The sequence below is a fragment of the Sipha flava genome, unplaced genomic scaffold (assembly GCF_003268045.1).
Source record: "Sipha flava isolate LNK unplaced genomic scaffold, YSA_version1 46_pilon_pilon, whole genome shotgun sequence".
In the NCBI taxonomy this organism is placed as follows: Eukaryota; Metazoa; Arthropoda; class Insecta; order Hemiptera; family Aphididae; genus Sipha; species Sipha flava.
This window is the reverse complement of record NW_020273250.1, coordinates 2563417-2587289: the sequence shown is the minus strand read 5'-3', so window position 1 is coordinate 2587289 and position 23873 is coordinate 2563417. Positions and strand designations below refer to the sequence as shown.

At 30.6% G+C, this 23873-nt stretch overlaps 1 protein-coding gene across 6 annotated transcripts in view; it reads left to right on the top strand.

The window, feature by feature from the left end:
- The window catches only part of LOC112689777 (probable nuclear hormone receptor HR38), a 60298-nt gene that overhangs the window by 32836 nt on the left and 3589 nt on the right, over positions 1–23873 (top strand). For 4 of the 6 annotated variants that reach the window (XM_025563626.1, XM_025563625.1, XM_025563624.1 and 1 more), the window contains exons 3-7: positions 9101–10065; positions 12205–12410; positions 18790–19091; positions 20976–21178; positions 22688–22866. In XM_025563626.1, the coding sequence (XP_025419411.1) occupies positions 9101–10065; positions 12205–12410; positions 18790–19091; positions 20976–21178; positions 22688–22866 (1855 nt within the window). The other 2 variants (XM_025563628.1, XM_025563629.1) reach the window with 2 other exon arrangements.

Genomic DNA, 23873 nt, shown 5'->3' with positions numbered 1-23873 from the left:
ATAACATACATTAATAATAAATTATGTTTTATTACATAATGTATTATATGCATTGCTTCTATGAACTATTATTATATTTACTTTCTAAGTTATTATTCAAAATAAAATTTGCAATAATGTAAATAACATTAAAAAAAAAAAAAAAATGTAATCACCTTAATAAAGTTAAATAACCAACAAGTAATGTAAATAAATATATATGTAGACTGATGATCTTACTATTGAAGTCTTTAAATAAAATTTAAATAAATTTAGAATTTAATAAATAAATGAATTTGCATTGCATTATTTCAGCGATTTTACCGACATATTTTATTATTTTTACAGACATTTTATAAAATTTGCCATTTTTATCCTGTAGACAATTCGCGTTCTAACTCTACGTGTGTAAATTGATGGCTTGGTGAACAATTTTATTTTTCTGGCGAATTTTGACTACTCAACATATATACAATACGTCGCGATTAGAAATACTGATGGGAATGAAACATAAAAATAGCTTTGCTCGAATTCTTGTACATAGCAATCGTAATATTATTATATATATTTAGTAACGTATGTGATTCAAAATGCCCAATGCAACAAATGTAATTATATAACTTATAATTTTTTATTATTTTCACACATCAAGAGATTTTCTCTCTACTATTTTTTTTTTACAAAATGTGTAATATATTTATACTAAAAATATATAATAAAAGAATATATAGAAGCGTATAAAAAGTATAGTAAAGTGCGCGTTTAAAACTAAGATAAAACTCCGCTATGAAAAATTGTAAAACATTTGTGCAGAAAAGAAATTTTAAAAAATATTTGTGGATACACTCATATCCTGACATTTTTACACACACACACGCACGCGCACGCATATATATGAATATTTATGAATGTTTATGACATTCAATGCTTACGGCTTAATTTTCTCTGGTTTCTGAATAATAATAGCAAATTCGACTCTTTAGCCGAATAATTTCGACTGTTTCCTAATTGATTATTCGTTCGGGAATCACTAAATCATTTTTCTTTGATGTGTATTTTTTTGTAAATTATTTTGTATTTTTTATGTATCTTGTTTATATTTGAAAAAATTAAATCAAACGCATCAGTCAATTACACGGAAAGTCACTCATCACAGGTCCTGTTGAACACTGTGTTATAACGTACGACGAATAAGATTTACGAGTCAAGCGCGTGATGTTAAAAAAATGTATATTAAACTACTATCATCTAACTCTGTTTTATTACCTAATAAAAATGTAATATTTTTTTAACAATAAAACATTATCATCCCGTTTTACTGTACATTTTGAATTTTTTTTTCTCGCATTTATAATTTTACTATCAAACGATTCTTTTCACGTAAAATCATATTCCAGTCTAATATCAGTTCATGCTTTTGACCATATAACTACAATTAAACTATATGCATGTGTATAAAAAAAAAACATGATAATTTCGATCGCATTAATTTTACACGTATATTTATGTTTGTAAATATCCTTCGTATAGAATGAATTTATGTTTGAAATCGTTTCCGAATAGTGGTGTATTATTTTTCTACCAAGAGTTATTTGGTTTAAATCAGGGCTTCAAACCGGTTAAAACCGTTTTTTTTTTTATTAACCGGTTTTATTGGAAAATGTGTATGAACGAAAACAAGAATGGAACCACAATTACTAATTTTATAGAACGAAAACGAAATAGTTAACCAGAAAAATATTTTTCGTTCTCGAACGGAAATACATTTTTAATTACGAAAAATAATTAATATTTAATTTTAGTTCTTACACATTTTGTTAAGTTAGTCAACCTGTTTTGTTTGACAAAAGACAGGTAAAAATTATTAGATAAATATAAAATAATTTGCAAAATAAAAATTGAACAGTTGGTAAGTGGGACTACTGGTTGTAACCCCACACTACTGTAGATAATATGTGAACACTATTAATGACAACCAGAAACCACATTGTTTATTGTTACAATACCACTTTTAATGGACGATGGAATTATCTTAAATTGTATCAAATATTTGTATATTTGTTCAAAATTTTGAATTAATATGGTTCTTCTTTTTTGTCTTACTTGATAATAAATATTGCAGTTATGTAGTTCATTATGTATATTAGTATATTCAATATTGTAATAAAAACTTTAAAATGTGTATCATATTATTTATTGTATATTAATATACAGTATCTGAAATAATATTAATATATATTTATATATTAATATACGGACTTTGAAGCTGAAAAAAAATATATATATTATAAATATATAAATTATGAACTTATTTTTAGAATATCTCACGATAGTTGAATTTTCTAATTAATTATTTCATAATTATGATAATGAGTTGTCTAAGGTATAAAATTGTTATAAAAAATATATTTTTTTAAAAGAACAAAATTAACCGGTTTTATTGGATTTAAAACCGGTTTTAAAAAAACTATAAAACATAAGATCAATATTAATCAGTTTTTTAAAATCGAATAAAATAGTAGATGAACTAAAACCATTAACCACAAAAAATCATTATGGTTTGAAGCCCTGGTTAAAATATTAATAAAATTTCCATACGAATAAGGTTTTTCTTCACAAAAAAACTCCCAACATTTTTTGACCCCTTCATATTTTTCATTTAATATTCAATAGATTCAGAATGCTTCAGATGGTTGAAACAAGTTTAGGTTGTCCGTTTCCTACTTCCTAGCCGCAAAACTCAATGGTTTTATTACGGCTGCACTACAGTCGACAATTTCTATATTTCGGTGCTATAATAAAGTATAACTCCACAAATTTGAAAAATCATTTTTATTACACTGATATTCGGCTACTATTACAGTAAATATTTTTAAGAACACGAAACATTACGATATCACCCGATTTTTTTTCTGAAAATTTATAGAAAGTTTTAGAAATTTAAGATTTTTTAGTAATATAGTATCCAGAAAGATATGACTCAAATGAAAAAGACTATCTGGTGTGTTAAGATGAGGTTAAGATAGTAGTATTTGTCCTTTGTCGACAGTTTTACTCAGCAGGATTCAAAAAGCTGAAGTACATGTAATGGGACAATATAGTTCAAAATGTTGAGTAGTTCGGTACTGATTCAGTATTTAGTAGGATAGATGCATTATAGTCGTATACATATGAATACATTTTCAAACAAAGATGATAAATCGCTTTCAAAAAAACAATTGAAGTTGTAAATATATGCATACTGAATATTTCAATAATTGTAACTCATATTATTTATGCGATTAAGAAATTTTAAATTTTTGCATTTAAACATGAGTCTTAAAATACACAACTTTCGATCAAGTTTATTAAAAAAAAATAATTACTAAAAATTCATGTTTTTTGAAGATACGTAAATTAATAAATAGTAGTGGTTGTTTTAATTTGTTCAGAAATAATATTTTTTATTTTATGCTGAAGTCCCGAGTGACTCGATAAAATTTAATATTTTTCTAGGTATTGAAACATATGTACCTAAGTAATCGAAAAATTTAAATATTTATTTAAAAACTTTTCTGGTTCAATTTACCATTTAGAAATTCGTAATGTTTGGTGCAGTTTTACTCGCGACCTGTATTAACAGAAAATAAAACATCATTATAAAATCAATATGCATGTGACACTGTATTTAGAATTCGAAGTTATTTCAATTATTTATCACTACAATATGAAAAACTATGCACATGCACTGCTCAGAATGAAACAATCGAATCATAATTGTCTAATGAACTGGTGCTCTGCTTAACATAAATGTATAATATAATATAATATTTTATTTACACAAAATTAGATAAGACTGACATTTATACGACAATTATTATGTATTACAATTTTTTAATACGCCAAATATGACTTTTTTTTCAAGGCTATTATTATAAAACCAAATATATTAGAGTGATATAATGTAACAAATATTACATATAATAGCCCACAGTTTTTATCGGCAGTGCAAATATATTTAAATTTGCCTACAACAGTCAATAAATATAACAATTACATGAGTATAATAATCATAAAAAGTATTTCAACGGAGATAATATTAATTTTGTTTGATTTAACAATGAGATAGCGTAGATGTTTTATATTAATCACGTTGAATTTTCTACTTTCATTGGTCATCCGTCAAATAAATCAAATAAGAATAAATTGTACTGTTAAATTATAATCTACTTATTCTTTGGTTACTTGGTATTATTTAGCTACTTAGTAGTATTCAGTCCAGCAGCATTACAGGATTAGATGTGATATCGCGTTTTAACGAGTTGCGATTGTATTCGGTAATTTCGTCAATTTTTAGCTGCCCGCGAAGTGTTACTTTTACTGTGATAAAATATATTATCTTGGTCGATTTACAACCGGTAGGTACCAATTCGTCTGTACTCTTCCAACAGAATAGTAAACTTATATTTTAAGACCGTACCTCATGGTACATTGTCAAGTTTTGGTGCGGTGGTAGGTACAACTGCTCTATGTAAAATAATAATAATAATAATACATCATTGTAAATAACATAACATTATATTATACGGGTACCATACATAACACATACTACTGTACAAAAAATATGCGATAGTTTTTAACCACATTAGATATCATGTGAGTTTTTATCAAACACACACAATAATGATTGGTAATTTGCCTAACGTATTAGTGATAGTATACAATTTATTTTTCTATTTATTAAACCATAATAGGTAAGAAAATATGAAAAAAAAAAATTTAGGTTATTATTGTAATATTACAACCTAGCAGTTTTATTCTACAATTTTTTTTTTTTTTAACGAACTATATCCTCTATATATTTACATTATATTTAAATTATACTTTATTTAGAATTGAAGCAGTACCTTTAAGGTCAACATTTCTATACAATTATTAAGTATAAAGGTCATGTGTACGTTCCATACAACGATTCGGAAGCATTTAATAACATAAAATATTTCCATTAAATTTACAAAGACCCTGGTAAAGTTATTTCCGTAAAATAAAACGTTTAAATCAAATCATCGTGAAGAATTATTTATTATAAAAAAAATCACCGATGAATTTCTTTTGCTATCTAAAATTACTTAAAATATATCATCAATAAATAAGTGTAGATCAAAATTATCAAAACTTTAGATACCTATTTATTATAGTGATATTTTTATTATTATAATTTCTATTACTATTAAATCTATGATAACAATAACATTATTTATTCAAAATTTATTATTATACTAAAATAAATTAACTTACATTTACGACCATAAATATTTTTATGGAATGATATTTAAGTGTTATATATGTACCTATATTTGTTTCATTCTGTCGGTAATATCAAACACAGGACTTAAAAATTAAATAAATAATTTGTTGATTATTGGTAAAGTAGCTTTGATACTACTTATTGAACAATAATAATTATGTATATATGCACAACTCGTGTTATTGAAAATATTAATAGATTCAATTTTTAAAAAATCTTTAAATCGTGTTATTTTAAAAATCATCTCATGACTAACTCATCACACGGAAAATTAAAATCATCTATAATAAATTGTAGCACATATATATATATATATATACAGTGGAACCTCAATAAGTCGAATTTTTGATAATGCGAAGGAATGCCTTGGCTCCGGCCTTACAATATATGATATGTGTGATAATTTTTCTCAATAATTCGAATTTCGCTAACTCAAATTTCTCTTTAAGTCGAAATATTTTTAGTCGAATTTTGGCTTTAAATAACTCAAATTTATATAATAATATATATATATATATATATATATATATACATAAAACGTACATACCTTGATAACTCGAAGGTCAAATAACCAAGTGTATTATTATTAATAACGGTAATCGTAATCAAAAACTGATTAATATTATCAATCTAATCTTTACCTAATGCTTAAAAGGTACAATTATAAATTCAATCATATAATAAGATTTAATGTCTATATCTCCGATAAATTACGTTTATCTACTACATTTATTATACATTTATTATTGGAACCAAAAATTGGAAATGAGCTTTTTACCGCGCTAAACGTTATTGAAAACTTTACAGATCGGTCAAAAAATAAAAAACAATTAAAAATATCAGATTTCTTTAAAAAATAGTTTTACTTTAATCATTATATTTTCTTTATATCATACAATTTATACATACACATATTTATTACTTTATACTTTTTTAAAAATTTTAATACAATATACATACCTACATACATTATACATTTATTAGTAAATATATAAATAAATAAAATTATATAAAATGAACTCTTTGTGTTTTATACAAAAAAATATTTTCGGTAACTCGAATTTTTTTTTTGTCCCCAATCGATTCGAGTTATCGAGGTTCCACTGTAAATATATAATATATAATTTAATATAATATATAATAGTAGTATTCGAATTGATATTATTAACAAAATATATGCAATTTAAGGCAAAAATTAAATTTTTTTGATAGCAATAATGTTATTTTAAACAAACCATTAAATAATTACAATATCATTGTCATTTTTTAGTTTTTAAAAGGAATGAGTGAACTTTATATTTATTTCCATCTACTATTATCAAACAATTTATTTATGATACCATAGTCTAATAAGGAGACAAAAAATACATGATTTCTTTACCAAGTTAATACTTACAGTTTCCTGCAAAGATTCTAACACTCTCTATCCCAAACACACACAAACTTTAAAAAATGTACTTTAACAATAATGATTCGCTTTCAGTTAAAATAACACAATCGCGGACTTGTGATAAAAATACAATCAATTCTGATTATAATAATTATAGTTAAATTAGCGCATAATAATTAAGCATTGTTTGTGTCTAAAGATAAATTATATTAAACGTAGTATTCGATTATTAATATTATCGTTTAATTAATCGTATAATTTAATGGACTGGCCACAATATCTATGTATAATCTACGAGTAACCCAGTAAAATTTAATATTTTTATTTTAATGATAATCTAAAACCCATTTACGTATATACCTCACAAAAGTTCGATAAAATGAAAAACAAATCTGCCGTGTAATTAATAGACAACATAATAAAAATATAATTGCTTGTCTAAATACATATTTGTTGAGAATGGTAAAAACCGAATGATTTTTATCATTTAGACTCCAGTTATCATGCGTTCCATTTAGTCGCGGAAAAATTCTTAATGCCTATTACCAGGAACCGGGGCTTAAAATACTTGCATATTTGGGCTAAAAATAAAGTTTTTCTTCGAAACAATATTTTTACTAACGGTTTACTATACGGTTTTAATAATTGAAAATTTAATTTCAATGCATAATTGTTCGCAGTTTTATATGAAAAATATGCATAATATATTAATTCGATTAAATAATACGGTACTTATATGATTTTGTAATATTTTGCAATTATTCATATACTTTTAAATTATCATCAAAGTTTTCTAGTTGATATTTACTTACGAATCGTCCGGTAAAATTTAAAATGTCGTGATGTCTGAAAGGACGACTTCGTAGTGTTACATAAATCATACATACATATATATAAATCATTAATAAATTACTCTTTATATATCATATTGATGGATATTAACAAGCAATTTGTGAGCCTTCCAGTACGCGTTCGTTAAGTTAACATTAGTATCCCGAGTATCAACTGTACCCGTATAAGGTTGATTTATACAATTCGTATACTTTGCCATCTTGGATCTCGCTGTTGTCTTATCCTCGATCACCCCTTTTATTATGATAATACACTGTACGGTTTTGAATTATATACGTTCACCAGAATTAGAATATATTAAAAATGTGCGTATTAATATACGTCACGATAATAATATGTGCAACCGTCAAAGGAATAGAAAAAAAATAACACGATGGTTATTGTGTTCTTCTTGTTCACTCCCGTTAACGTCTTGTCCATAGTCATTTGTAATCCGACCGTATAGATTAATGTTGTTGGAAAATTAATGAAACAAATAAAATAAACAAAAACATTTTCATTTAAACTAAATCGAAGTACACTGGCATGTGGTACTATGCAGCCACGGTACAGATGATAAGGTATTTGACATCATAACAATATTTCGGTGGACGAATAATAATAATAAATAATCGGTACGGTAACTCAAGTAAACTGATGGTGTACAAATGGTGGAAGAAGGGGGCAAGGAAGACTGAAAAAAAAATCTCGTTTTGAAGTGGTTAGAACGAAAAATATACATATCTTGAATGTTATAACAAATGTATAAAATGTATTATTTGTCAATTACGATGTGATCACGAAAACATTAGTCTTTCGTCCGATGAGATATTGAAATAGATATTGACATAAAAACTTTCTTTAAACGCCCTTGCTGTGCCGGCTGATTGCTCGGATGCGTACTTTTCGTCGTGTGAACACGATAAGATAATACGTGTACCACAATATTGTTTTTTGTAACAGAATAACTAAATCACTACGTACACGGTTCCCGTTCACGTGTACGTGTGTAAGTACACGAAAATATATTAACGCAAAACCTAATGCAATCTCACCACGTATCGAAACGCATTACAAAGCAGTACACCCTACGAACAAAGCTAGGCGATACGTGATGGCAAAGAAGTATTTCGGTCGACCGCTGAAATTTTCGACCGGTCGTTTAATATCCACAGTACAATGTTTAACGGAATAGAATAACGTTTCCGTCCACGCGAACGGAAATAAGTTTCCCAACGATCCGGCGATTTTCGTCTTTGACGGGTTTTAGCGATGCCACTTGCGTGTTACGATGTACTTACCACTCGAACAACTTTTATTTCGGATGGACGGTATGTCGGCGAGGACAGTTAGTGGGTTTTACACGACCGGGTTGTTGTACAAGGTTTTGAAAAACGTGTTGCAATTTTTCTTCCGAACGTTTCGATGCGGAAAGTAATCTTTTTATTTATAAATCCCGTTATACGCAAAAGGCAGGACGGGCCCCTCGAGAAAATCGAACTGCTTCGCGTTCCCGTCACCGGTTTTGCCATATAAGATACGGTTAAACAATAAATAAAATGTAACAAATCATTCCGTTGTAAACCGACAAATCCAAATTTTAACATTTTCAGACCACATTTACGCCGAGCAGCTTCGCCGAACTACTGTCCGGTTCGTATTCCGAGTTGCCGCTGAACGAGGAGATCGACTCGCTGTCGGACGTGCACGGCGTGCTGACGGACGCGGCCGAACAACCGCACTCGGACCACCAACACCACCACCAGCATCACCACCAACAGCAACAGCAGCAACAAAATGGCACGGCAGGCCTGTTGCCCAGTTTCCAGGAGACGTATGCCGCGACAGGCGTAGGGTTCAAAATGGAAGAGGATTACGCGTCACCGACCACCGCGGTGGCTGCTTCGATGGCCACTCCCGTGGCCGCTTACCATCATCAACACCAGCAGCAGCCGCAGCAGCAACAGCATCAACTCCACCTGCACCACAACCACCATCATCACCATCATCACCATCATCAACAACAACAACAACAAGCACATCAACACCCGCACCAGCTACAGCAACACCCACACCAGCACCACCACACTGGACCGCCGCCTCCGCTCATACACTTCGATTATCACTTCCAACACTTTCCGGGCGTGTTGCCGACCCCTTCGCAACAGCAGCAGCAACCGCCCGACTCGCCGACCGCCGATCACAGTGGGGCCACTTCCGTGTTCGAACCGATGCTGGATCACGTAGTCATCATGACGCCCAAACCGCAACAGCAGCAGCAAAACCATCACCTTCACCAACCACAGCAGCAGCAGCAGCAACAGCACCAACAGCAGCAGAACGTGATGGTCGTCGGCCACCAGCATCACCAACAGCAGCAGTCCTTGCCACCACCGCCGCCGCCACCACCCACTTCGTTGCTGATCGACACGGCCGTGACCGCGGAACAGCTGCACCACGTCACCAACAACGCCACGGCCACGACTGCGTTGGGCGCTGTCAGATCAAGCAGGACGTCGTCGTCGTCCTCGTCCTCGTCGGGCCACAGGAATGCCGCTGCTGTAGATTCTTCCACCAGGTGAGATAACAACTCGATGGTTATGGATTTTTTACATATTTACATGCTATTTTTCAAAGTAACCCCTCCTCGGTTGTAATACACTTTTTCCGTGGTTCTTGCCGCTTTTTGAATACGAACGCCAGACCGTCTTTCTCGATCTTATTGCACCGCGTCTCCACCACTCTGATGGCCTTTTGATTAATTTTGAATTAATCAACCCCTGAGCAAAAACATGATATCAGGGAATAGCCAGAAATCACATAAGGCTATATCTGGACTATACGATAGGTAGGGTTTTGATGCCACGAGCGTTTAAAAAAAAAATCCCGATCTTGACACATAGTGACACGATATTGCATATGATCTGGTGTGTGTAAGCATGGCATACACCTGCAAGAAACGCGTCGCATGGACGAATCATCGGTTAAAATCGAAAATGTGCTGACACCCATGTCTAGGCATGCAGAGAGCTCCTCGTACGTAAAACTTAAAATTGAGATATTGAAATCAATTAGAAATCCGGATTTAATTCCTATCACTAGTTAACACACGGTTCTTCTCTGCAGATATACAAATGTAATCGTACTTCCTTTCGAAGGAACGGCCGCGGTGGCAAATCTTTGAGCAGTCTGATGTTCGGGAAATGTATTTACACTCGCAAATAAAAACTTCCGAATCGATAATCATAGATCGAGAGTCCACTTCTGAATGTCAAAAAAAAAGTGTCCGGCCGCGAACACGATAAGATCCCAATTCGATTATAATATAATACACGAATGTACAGACGATTGCACTTCGCCACGCATTGTAAAATTGTATAAATACAAATGTTTATTATTATTATAATTTTACAGTGCGAGTTCAACCGATAGGCGTGTTTCAGGTTTAGCATGGGTACCACAGGGTCCAAGCAGGAATTTTTATCTGTGGCCTACAGACCCTTCCAAAAACAAATAAAACAAAGATTGCATAATATTTACTCTTAAAATGTATAATATACTTTTATTAAATTGACCATCTACCAACAATTGATAATATCTAATAATTGAGATTGTTATTCGCTCAAGTCAATCCCAAAACAACTGTTCAATTGAATATCAACGTTTCATTTACTAACTAAACGGTTCTACATTATTCTATGAAGAGATTAATCATATTTTTTTAGCAGTCGTCTATTATGATAAATATGTGATATGAATTTATATTTTTAATTTTTTCATTAGTGAATGGTGGCCCCGAAAAATATAACACTGCTAGTGCCCAAGCAGGAATCCTTGTCCTCCTGCTCCTGCAAGGCCAACACTCACGTGTTTCGTTCGTAAACCTTTTCTTCAACGATTCGTTTTATCTTAATAGCCGAGTTCATATGGGTATCATACGATTGTGCGTGATTCTTATCGGCGGTACCTTTTTGCACGTGCTACAAAATCTTAACTTCCATTCAACGTTGCCAAATACATCGACTGTTTTTTGCATTTTTTTACCGGAAAAACGAAACTTCAAGATTTCTCTCACTATGGCTGCCGGCTTCACTCTCAAACTTGAGTGTCACTGCATGGCTTCGCCCCAAAGAGACTTATAGTGTTAGCCTAACCTAGTTTTTGAACAAACCTTGATACTGTTTCAGATGGGATTATGCGTGAACCTAAAACCTTACTGCGCGAACAAATAACATATTTCACGTAAAAATTTAATTCGCCACACTTCGTCGAAGTTTTTTTTTTGGAAATTTTTGATTAAAAATTCATAAAATATTCAATATTAATAGCTATTTTAATTGAATTATGGTAAAGAAATTATTAGAAATGCAATACATTAAAAATAACTATCGTAGATGTGTATAATAATCATAATAGATATTCAGTCAACGTTGCTTCCAATTTCACTCGCGGTCGTACACTTTTGAAGGGTCAGTGTCCATTATTGTTCCGACACCGCGTACAATCGTACACCCGAAAAGGTAAAACGCACGCATTCGTACCCCGCCGGTTCATATCGTCATGCGGTCAACGTGATCGCGTTTGCAAAAGTCGTTTCATAAACCGGCGTATAATATAACCTGATCGCGGTTTAAATATTTTCGTTATAATGTTAATTTATTGACAGTTATTTTATTTTTTTCTTTATTTTTGTTCCGCTCTTTCTCTCGCAAATCAGCCTGTCACCGAAAATTCGACACTGTATCAACATACTATCCGTGTCGGCGCCCAATGACTGTTCACCATCGGTGCCGGACATGCCGTCGTCGCAGAGGAACATCACCGCTGGCATGGCGCCGTCCTCGCCGTCCCAGTTGTGCGCGGTGTGTGGCGACACGGCCGCGTGCCAACACTACGGCGTGCGCACGTGTGAAGGATGCAAAGGTAAGCCTTTCCCGAACTCGTCTACTCTACAGTTGGACCAAGCGTGGCTTCAAAGACTCACCGGTGGGAGGGGGAGGGGGGGTGGTAATTTCAAATATTAACTGATAATAGTTGTTTCCCCAAATTAGTACTAAGACACAGAGTCCGACTACGTTCCTATAATATTATGATACACACCTCATATTAATGTCATAATATGGTTTATTAGATTAAATAAAATTGTTAGAAAGTTATCTAATTAAATAATAGGGATTTTACGGTTCACAAGGATAAAAATGTAATAAAAAATGTAAATGTTTGAAAAGCCTGGGAGGGGGCCATGGCTCAGTGGCCCCCTTCTTGGAGCCGCGCCTGAGTTAAACTGCACGCACGTTGGAATTGGCTACTCAACTCTTCGCTGGACAAACTATCGCTTTGTACAGTCCGTAGTTAAAATATAAGCCTCGCGCAGTCGGTTTTTACCGTTAAACTAATCAGTAGTATGGATAAATTGCGTCAAAAAAAAAATAATAATAATAATAAAAAAATAATCCCAGTCACATAAAACGAAAATTGTTCCGAATATAAAGGAAATATTGAATCAAGTTATAATTGTTGTCAACAGACTATAAAATGAAATTATCGTGCGGTCGTGGAAAAATGAAAAATACCGAAACATTTTTACGAAAAAGACTATGTTATGTGTTTTATAAATTATAAGGGCTCGGATTTATATGTATTTATACAACAAAAATATGTGCTAAAAAATGTTTAATATGTATTATCAAAAAATAATAATAATAATAATAATTAATAATAGAATGAAATGTAATAAAAAAAATATTTATCTATCTAATTATCTTGATTACAATTAATAATAACATGGATTTTTAAATTTTCGAATTCGAAAGATCGCCGATTCTGTCGTAAAATGTATATCGACTGATGCTATAGGATAATATTGCATGTTGACTATGTCTGAAGGAGAAAGTTCTACATGAAGCTTCAGTCAAAACACCAGTCAGAATACTTTTAATAGCTTTCATTTCTGCTAGACTGGAATTTTTTTTGTAATACATTTTTAACTTAAGCGTTTACAATATCGTCAATTGGTCCTTGAACTTTTTCAAGTCTTTTTACTGCTTCCTCTACTAAAGTTAAGTCTTGAGTTTCCAATTTCATAATGACATCAATCAAAAAATAATAATTAACAGAAATATTTATTAATTCATTTTTTAAATCATTATTTTCTGAAAGAATTTCAGCTTTTTCAATATACATTGAAATATTCGCATCGAGATCGGCAACAACATTTTTGATTTCTTAGAACTTTTGACAATAATAAATAGCGGCATTCAACCAAGTGCCCCATCTAGTTACAATTGGTTGTGGAAGAAAACTTAGATCTGGATACATATTTTTAAATATTTCAACACAACTAGGAGCTTTTAGAAATATCTTTTTGGCTGAAGATATTAACTCGTCAACTTTTATAAATTTTGATCTTAAAGTTTCTGCTATTCGGTGAAATGCGTATGCTAAACACGTTAAGTAGATCATTTTTGGGAAAAAAGCATTTAATGCTTTAGCGGCTTTTACCATGTATGGCGCGGCATCAGATACAAATAATAATACATTATCGTCCATAACTATATCGGGCCATAATATACTCATAGAATTATTAAAAAATGTTGCAACAGTTTGGTGGTTGCATTTATCTAATTGTTCACATTTTAACAAAAAAGGCTTAAATTTACTGTCATTTAATTTTCCTACAATAATATTTGCAATGAATCTACCATCTACATCGGTTGTTTCATCGATTAATACCCATATGGGTCCATCACCAATTTAATTTCTTATAGACACAAAAGTTTCTTTGTAAATTAATTGAATATAATTTTTTCTTAGAGTGCTTTCATCGGGAATCGATTTTGCAATATATTTTTTCAAGAATGATTTTAAATTAAAATTTTAAAGTTTTGCTAGAGGAATATCAGTTTTAATAAAATCTTGACATAAATCGATGTTGAATGTATTAGAAACTGAGGAAAACGTAAATGACAAAAAATTTTGTTTGAATTTCAGCTTTCTATTTTTATTTTCTCTTTATGCTTATTAGTTTTTAAATGTTGTGTTACCTGGAATCGTTGTTCAATTGCTATCGATTTTTCACAAGCAGCACAATAAAAAATTTGACCATCACTTTGTAAATGTTCATTTGGAAATTCAGAAACATATTTTGTTGCTTTGCAAGTTTTAGACGATCGTACCTTCGGCATTATTGGTAATTTACACGTAAATATAAAATAACGAACAACAAACACAGATTAAACTCACAAAATTTTCGTTATTGTATGTATACTGACTCACTGTCAGTACTTCAAACGCAAACACATTTTAATAAATCGTAATCGAACATATATCGACAGTAGATTATATTAAGTTATATTAATAATTGGTATTATTTTTGTTATTATTTTGTATTTTTAGAAATATGGTAAAGCCTGTATTAATAAATAATAAATTGTAAATGAACAAATTGTCAAAATATTTAGGAATAATGGAATTATTGAAAAATATATAAAAACATATACTTATGGCAAAATATGTAACAATATGTAAAATAAAATATAGTTCATTTGATTGGAAATCCCTTAAAACGAATTTATCACTTACCTAAATTAATTTATCAAGTCACAGTAAAAAAATGTATTTACATATAAATTTGAGCTCTATAAAAATTTTATAATTTATAACTTATAAATTATAACATTTTTATTTCATTACCTATATGATTGCTGGATACGTTCGTAGTTATTAACTTAGTTTATCGGTCCATGGGTAAATAATTTAAACTATTTGATAAGAAAAAATATTAAACAATTGCTTATTTTTCATTATATTTATCTACATAGATAAAATTAATTTTATTATAATTTCCTTAAATCGTTTTATATTAACTTGGATGACCATATGTCCGGTTTTTTAGATTGATGTCCTATTTTTTCAATCGGAATTAAACAGGACGCATTTAATCCTGGTTTTTACTATTTTTTCATCAAAAAGTGATTTCAGCGATTAATTGATACTCATCAATAATAAACTGCTTTAGATATTTTTATCTATGAAATCCAGTCATGTTGAAATACTTATTTTTAGTGTGGGTATTTATTTTCCTTGAAATTACGACAATGTCGATCGTCGATGATAATAATAATACATCATTATTGTAATTTGAAATAATAAATATTAATAACATTCATAACACTATAACGTTAATTATTTATCGAGATTATTTTTGAAATCATATGTTTTGTTATAATATATATTATAATTATAATGTTTACATATATAAGTTTCTTATTTTGATGACAATCAATAATTTTTTTTTTTTACCCATTGCAAAAAATGTCCTGTTTTTTTTTATATATGGTCAAGGCTGGACAAGTTAACGATTTTTTTTAACTCGTAAAGTTAAGCTATTTTTAAATAATAAAATTAAATTAAATTAAAAGTTACTCATATTTTTTTCGTTAACTCATTAAGTTAAAAGTTAACTTTGAAAGAAAAAGTAACTTGAATCAGTTCAAAGTTAAAATTTTATAATTTGAAAAAATAAAAAAACTAAACACATAATATTAGTTTTTTAACGCTCAAGAAAATTACTGGGGCAATTTAAAATGATACATAAAATTTACTACCTATTAATAACTTAGTTAAGTAACATTGTAGTTTAAAAAAATAAAATAGTATATAAAGAAATAATAAACTTTCAGAGAAATATAATAAACTAATAACAATATATTATAAAGTCTAACGAGATGTAAACAGAACACATGCTAGTTGAATAATGAAATTAAATTCGAAATTATACCACAGTTGTTTTGTGATTAATCCCCCATCGACACATCGGCACTCATGGTATTTACTATTTTACACATAATATTCTTAGGATTTCCATGGGTTTATAGTGTTTATACAATTATAATGTTATAAAAATATAATGATAAAATATAGCCCATATAATAACTATTAAAGTTAATTTTCATATTATTTTCATCTACAGGAAATTCATATTAAAATAGTAAATTATAAATATACTAAAAACCTCATTTCATAATTTGCATTATTCTTTGCATTAAAGTTAATTTAATTTAGATAATTTTAAATAAAATTAACTTAAAGTTAACACGTTAATCTTAAAAAAAAAGTAACTTATTAAGTTAAAATTTTATTTGTAAAAAAGGAACGAGTTAATTAACTTAATTAAAATTAACTTAACGTTTTAACTTAATTTTAACTTTTAACTCGTTAATGCCCAACCTTGCATATGGTTACCCTCTATTAACTATCTACTATTGAGCAAACCGATTTACAACCATAGAAAAAATATAGACTTCTTGTCAATCTGTCATTATACAAAATTACCGCGTAAGATAGATTCAAATAATAGACGACTTCAAAGCTCTCCTTTATTCACGACCAACCGAAACCGAAGCGGTGCTACAAATATTAAAAATTAAATATAATTAATTATTATTTACCATATAGTTTTTGATACCGACCGGTTTTTGCCTACATATCCGAGTACCACAGACTTCCTACCGTAGATATATTTTACCGTGTGTATCTACCAGTAGCGTATTTAGAAATTTATTTTGGGGCGGCTGTCATACCTAATAGTGAAATAATTTTATAAATTAGTATAAAATGTTCGTTATCAACTTATAGTTTAAATACTAAATAATAATAATAATTAATAACTAAATTAAACGTATGATTGTATTAATCATATTTTATATTACTTGATGTTGTGCATAAATGCATGGTGCATACTGACAACTAGAGATGTTAAGTTCGTTAACGAATAGTTTATTAGAACTATTCTGAACTGTTTTAGTACCTGTAACTTAACAGTTCACAGTTCGAAAAAAATTGGTAGCATTGTAGAAATGAAAAAGTTCGCGAACTTCTTTAAAAATTCATTGTAGTTCGTTGTTTAAAATCCGGTAAATTTAAACAGCTGTTTACAATTAGATAACAAATACTTAATAGCCCATAAGTATTGTGAACCACTACTGAACTGTGTACTGCTGTACTAATAGTGATAAAACGAATAGTCTATTGCCAAACAATATCAATATGATCAATAAAATTAGTGAACTACGTAAACATAAGAATAGTTCATTTGAACTATTCACTTGAACTGTAAACTAACGAACTATTCACAGAAGTGAACTTAACTTTCCATCTTTACTAACAATTGACAGTCACGGACTAAGATATTGATATTCTTATCGACTGATAATTTACCCACATTAGATTATTTATATACCATGTGTGTGTGAGTGCCGTGCGGTCGATTGTTATTATTATTATCCGATTACAATTTAATTATTAGCGATATTAATATATTTATATATATATATTTTAACTATACTTTAATACTTTATTGAATAAACAAACTAAAATTATTATAATACGTTTTCAATTATTTTTTTGGGGGTGGAAACCCCAGCATCCCCCCCACCATAAATACGCCACTAGAATCTAAACTGGATCATGGTGCGTAAAAGTATACATCGGTTGTAGGCTCGTTAGTCGTGTTAGTCAGCGATTTCTATCGTATAAATTATGAGAAATTTTTTTTCGTACACCTACCCTCGGCTGCAACAGCTGTCATTATACATAATTTATTGAATAAAATTTAAATCAAAACATTAAGATATTTAAATTATTTTTCGTATTAATTTAGATCCGCGGGTATAATAATGTTATTATATGTGTATATACCTATAAGTGTGTGTGTGTGTGTGTGTGTGTGCGCGCGTGCGTGTGTGTGTGAAGAAATTAACTGAAAACTGAATCGGTACAATTTGATTTAAATATCGACCGATTTAAAATTTTCGACGCTGAAGAAATTATAACAAAAGAAATATTAATTACAATACCCTCATAGCGTGATAGTGGTGTCTTTAGTATACGTTTTATTTGGCTTAATTAAATAATGGATACGATTTCGTCGTCAAAAACCATCCAAATTGAACATTTACGTTAGAAAAAATAACATTATAGTTATGCACTCACTCGCGTTTCTTGAATTATTTGAATTTCATTCGATAGAAAATAGTCTCGTAAAACTGTTCCAGGTTTATTCGAATAATACATTTTACTACATAAGTGAGTATTTGAAAAATCGATTAGAGAACTCTAATAGACTCTTCAAAACAATAAATTACCATTACCCACCACATACTACTCGTTCGCGTATTATATTAAACATGGAACGCATAGAAGGGACGCGACACGGTCGACTGATACGATCAGGATTCGGAACTGTTTGGCGGTTGGAATGGGTTACCGTTTTATGTTACGTTTTTTTTTTTTTTTTTTGTAGGATTTTTCAAGAGAACCGTGCAAAAGGGTTCCAAGTACGTGTGTTTGGCTGACAAAAGCTGCCCGGTGGACAAACGACGACGGAACCGATGTCAGTTTTGCCGGTTCCAAAAGTGCTTGCAGGTGGGCATGGTGAAAGAAGTAGTGCGCACGGACTCGCTGAAAGGACGCCGTGGACGGTTGCCGTCCAAGCCCAAATCTCCACACGGGTCGCCGCCCAGCCCTCCCGTGTCGCTTATCACCGCACTCGTCCGGGCTCATGTGGACACCAATCCGGATTTCTCGTCCCTGGATTATTCACAAGTACGATGATGTAACATGGTGTGTTACCTAGTATAAGATAATGTCTTAATGTACGTTTATATTGTGAAGATAATCAAATTTGGTTGCCAAACTCGCATAGTGGAACACTTGATTTTTTTACGTTAATGCAAACCTTTTAGTAAACATTTTAAAACTGACTCGTTAATACGCCAGAGTTTCATAAAATTTGAGTATTATCAAACTTAATAATCATACGTCGTACAGACGCGTATGCGGATTAAATTATAAAACGTACGTGTAAAAAAAACACGTACTTTGACGAGAGTTCAACGAAGTTACTTTTCAGTCGCTGTACTTCAGATTGCGCTTTTTACCTGTGTAGCATAACAAGCATAACAATGCCAACACGCAGACGCGAATGAAGCGAGACTGCCCCTTATTCTTACATTATTTCGGAAACGATCCTTGTCAAAATAATTTTTAAACATTTCTCCAGACAGATATCATTCCGACAAAATGTGCTCGAGTAACTTACTCGCTACCATTGACAGTGTGCATTATTTTCAATTAAAAATACAATTTAAATCGCCTTCATTACACGACCTATATACATGTATCTAACTGCAACTACTCGCGAGAGACGAGAAAAAAATAATTTTAGTTAGACTGGGAACGTTTGTGTTTTGTGATTCGTACGACGCACGCGTTGAACGCTGCCGTACAAATATCTATGCGAGAACCTTACAACAATTGAGACAAATTAAATAAGCTATATGGTCAATGGGAAAACTAAATCAATACTCAAATGCCAACTGCATGTATAATAATAATTTTATAAACAAACAAAACGCATTATGATTATGAAAAATTATGACAAACTGCGTTCGACAAAGGCGAGTGAAAAATGAAATTTTTATTCTCAGTTCGGTGGGGAAAACTTTTCTACAAGCTTGAAATATGCACCGAGTCGATAACGATGATAATACTATAAACGTCAGTCACTATAACGTAGAGATTTTTTAAGAGACGGGACGAGTATACGCTTGCTATCGTCACATGTTACTGATCACCCTAAAAAATATTTCAACAACATTTGCAGAGATATTTAGTAATCAAACCACCGCATTTCATTTGTTCAGTGAAAATTATTATTGTTGTTCGCAAAAAATTAGTGTCTTATCGTCAGCAACGGTATTATTCGATAGTAGTTTTTATTTTATTTTTACATGGCCAGGGATGGGTGAACCACAATTTAAATGAATTTTATAAAAACTTAAATATTTCATATTATAAATTTTTCGTCCTGTCCCTTTCATAAATCCATCAATATCGATGACACGAATGTGATACAATAATATAACAGTGCATCTCATTACAAAACGAAGACTGTTCTTTCAAATACTTTAACGCTTACGCAGTGGTGTACGAAGATTAGCTAGCGCTCCTGGCAAACTTAGAAAAAAATGCTTTTTGACTAATTAAAATTTGATGTCATTATATATTTTTTAACCTTTAATTTTACTAATATTTTTCAGTATACAATTTATATTTATGAATTATTATTACAGCGTTAATTTTAAACTTTGAAAATTTACTTTTCTCGCTTTATGACTAGCGAATTTATTGATAGTTTATTTATATAACATTTTTTTATTCGAATGCCCTTGCAAGTAGTGCATGCACTACTTTCATAATTTCATTATTAAATGCATATGTAGTAAGTATAAATAGACATCATCAACGTATTTTAAAAAGTATAATAAAAAAATTTCAATTTGGTTGTAGGATAAAAATACTTCTTTTGCACAATTTTGCGCCCCTGGCATAGGCATAGTTCGTCAAACCCTTGCTACGCCACTGCGCTTACGGTATTATCGTTTCGTTCATGTTTTTTTATTTATACAGTTTTTCATGGCATTTCAGTATTACGAGACAAAACCGTTTGAACCGCTGACGACCGAAGCGGAGAAAATCCAACAGTTTTTCGGACTGCTCACGACGTCTGTAGAGGTAATCAGACACTTTGCTGAAAAGATACCAGGATTTAAGACTCTGTGCAAAGCGGACCAAGATCTATTATTTCAATCGGCGTCTCTGGAATTATTCGTTCTCCGTCTCGCATACAGGTACTGAGATGTTTTAAGCACGAGTATGTAACGATGATCAGTGGCGTATTCAGCACTTTCGAGTAACATTGTGGCCATGATGGAAGGGTGTATTAACATAATTTAAATAAATAAAACTTAAATTTTTGACTAAGACACATGTAAAAAGCAGCCATTCAATGGCTTTGTAATAAAAATCAATACCAAAATCAAATCAAATGTAATAAGTTTTAACAATTCATTATATACAAATTTTTCTTTTGTGTTGATAAAATTATCCATACATAAGATATCGATGTAAAACAATAAGGTAAAAACACATTATTCTCACGTCACGTGAAGTCACGTGTTGTCACATTGACAAAATAAAATCGTGACATCACGCTCAGAAACACACTACGATCACATCTATAACAATGTCACATCACCAGTCTTTCGAGAAGTTTGTTTCAATTACATCGTTAAAAGAATTAATATTTAAAAAATGGAATGTACAAGAAGAAATTGAAACTGTTGCTGCTCTAATTGTTCTTTAAAAATATGTTAACGAATCTAATAGACCATGAGTCCACAAAATTAACAAAAACCGTGAAAAATATTATAATATTAATATTAGTACAACAATTTAACAAATTTGCTACTACCTGAAATATTCAGCTCTTTTCCAATTTCCTCTCACACTATTTGTCGTATATTTTGGTCACAGTAATCACGAGTTCCGTGGTTATATACAGCAGTATGTTCTCGGACCAGTTCTATTAACTTTTCTTACACTTTTTTTTTTTTTTTTAAAAAAAACTAGAATTTCGGATTAAAACGTGACGTGACGTACAGCTAAAAATGCGATGTTCAGAAAACAAAAACGTACTTTCACGCAAAACTTTGGTGACGTAATGTGACTAACATGACGTGATAACAGTGTGGCTCTGTCACATTAAAGTATATTTATAAACGATACTCCGCATATTTTTATCACGTGACAAAACTTGACGTTACGTGACGTGACAATAATGTGTTTCTACCTTTGCACTCAAATACTGAAAATTATAACGGTAAACCTATTAATTTATGACGTGTACCTATTAATGAAAATCATGGAGTTATTATTATTAATGTATGGTATAAAATATGGGTAGCAATTAAATATTTGTTTTTTTTTTAATTTTATTTTTAGAAATAATCCCTCCTCTCCAATATTTTTAACGAACTTTGACTTAAATTCCGTATGAGATTTTTGCAATGCAGGTATCTTTATAGAACATCCTACTTACCCAAAGACTATAGTATATAACACAAAAGTAATACATTTAAATATATAGATTCAATACATTGCAATATTTTCAATAAACGCTTTAATACAAATATAAAATATTTAAAAAATGGCGGCTGATTCAAAAGTTATAAACTTTATGGGACACCCAGAGTACTTCATTACGTATTATGTATTCGATGTTCGCCTTTAGCCCGAATATCAATATTTTACCGATTATTATAAATTTTAATATCATCATATTATTTTCATTTCCGCAGAACTAAATACACCGACACGAAACTAATATTTTGTAACGGAGTTGTTTTGGACAAACAACAATGCCACAGGAGTTTTGGCGATTGGCTACAAGCTATATTGGATTTCAGTCAGTCATTGCACTCGTTGGACATCGATATTTCGTCTTTCTCTTGTCTGTGCGCCTTGACTCTGATCACAGGTATAAATTTTAGTTGTTTGAATACAACAATATCACTACACCTATTTAATTATAACATGTTATTCCTACTGTAAAAATATATCAACTGCATTTAGTGACGTGAACAATTCTATTAAGCTATATTTCGAAATACTGTTAAAGAAAATGGATTATTATGATAATGTTACTGCTTATGTGACTAAGCAGCCACATAATCAGTAACTTAATGTTAAATATATAATTTTCTATGAAGGCCTAAATAAAACCTGCCATTGCAGAAGATAATCATAAACAATCTAATAAAAAAAAAAATTAAGTATATTCAGCGGTTATAATAAAACTTATTAATAGCAAACCAAGCGCTTTAATTAACGAAAGAGCGAACTAGGGAGTAAACTTAGAACAACGAATTAAATATACAATTATACCTCTAGATTTAAATATAGACTCTTTCTAGTTTTTTCGTAAACACCATTGATAAACTAAACGAAGTGTTCAACCTTTCTTATAAATAAAATAGATCTACTTTTTAATGAGTTCGATTTTCTTCCAAGAAGACACGGCATTTTAATTACGCGCTACTACTATATATTATATAATAATTAAAAGTAATCCACTCCGAAAATATAAAAATAAGGTTACATCCAAAAACCGCACATATTTTATTTTAACCCCCAAAAGGTTGGTAGACAAAAACCGCACACTTTATGGATTGCCAGGTAAGTACATCATACAGCCAAATACCACACACTTATAGAGGGTAAAAATCTCACTATGTAATGTATTAATAATAATGTATTTTATATAAACAAATGTTGTATATATAATTTTAAAGTTAATTGTTACATTCAAAAGCTTATCTTATCGCACGTTGATGTGGTCGAAAAATAACCAGTACATTTGTCGACCAAACGCGTAGTATAACGTAAAGTTTATATACATATATAATCTGTATATATAAAACAGTAAGCTGATTGACTGCTATCAACGCACAGCTCAAACCATTGGACGGATCTGGCTGAAATTTG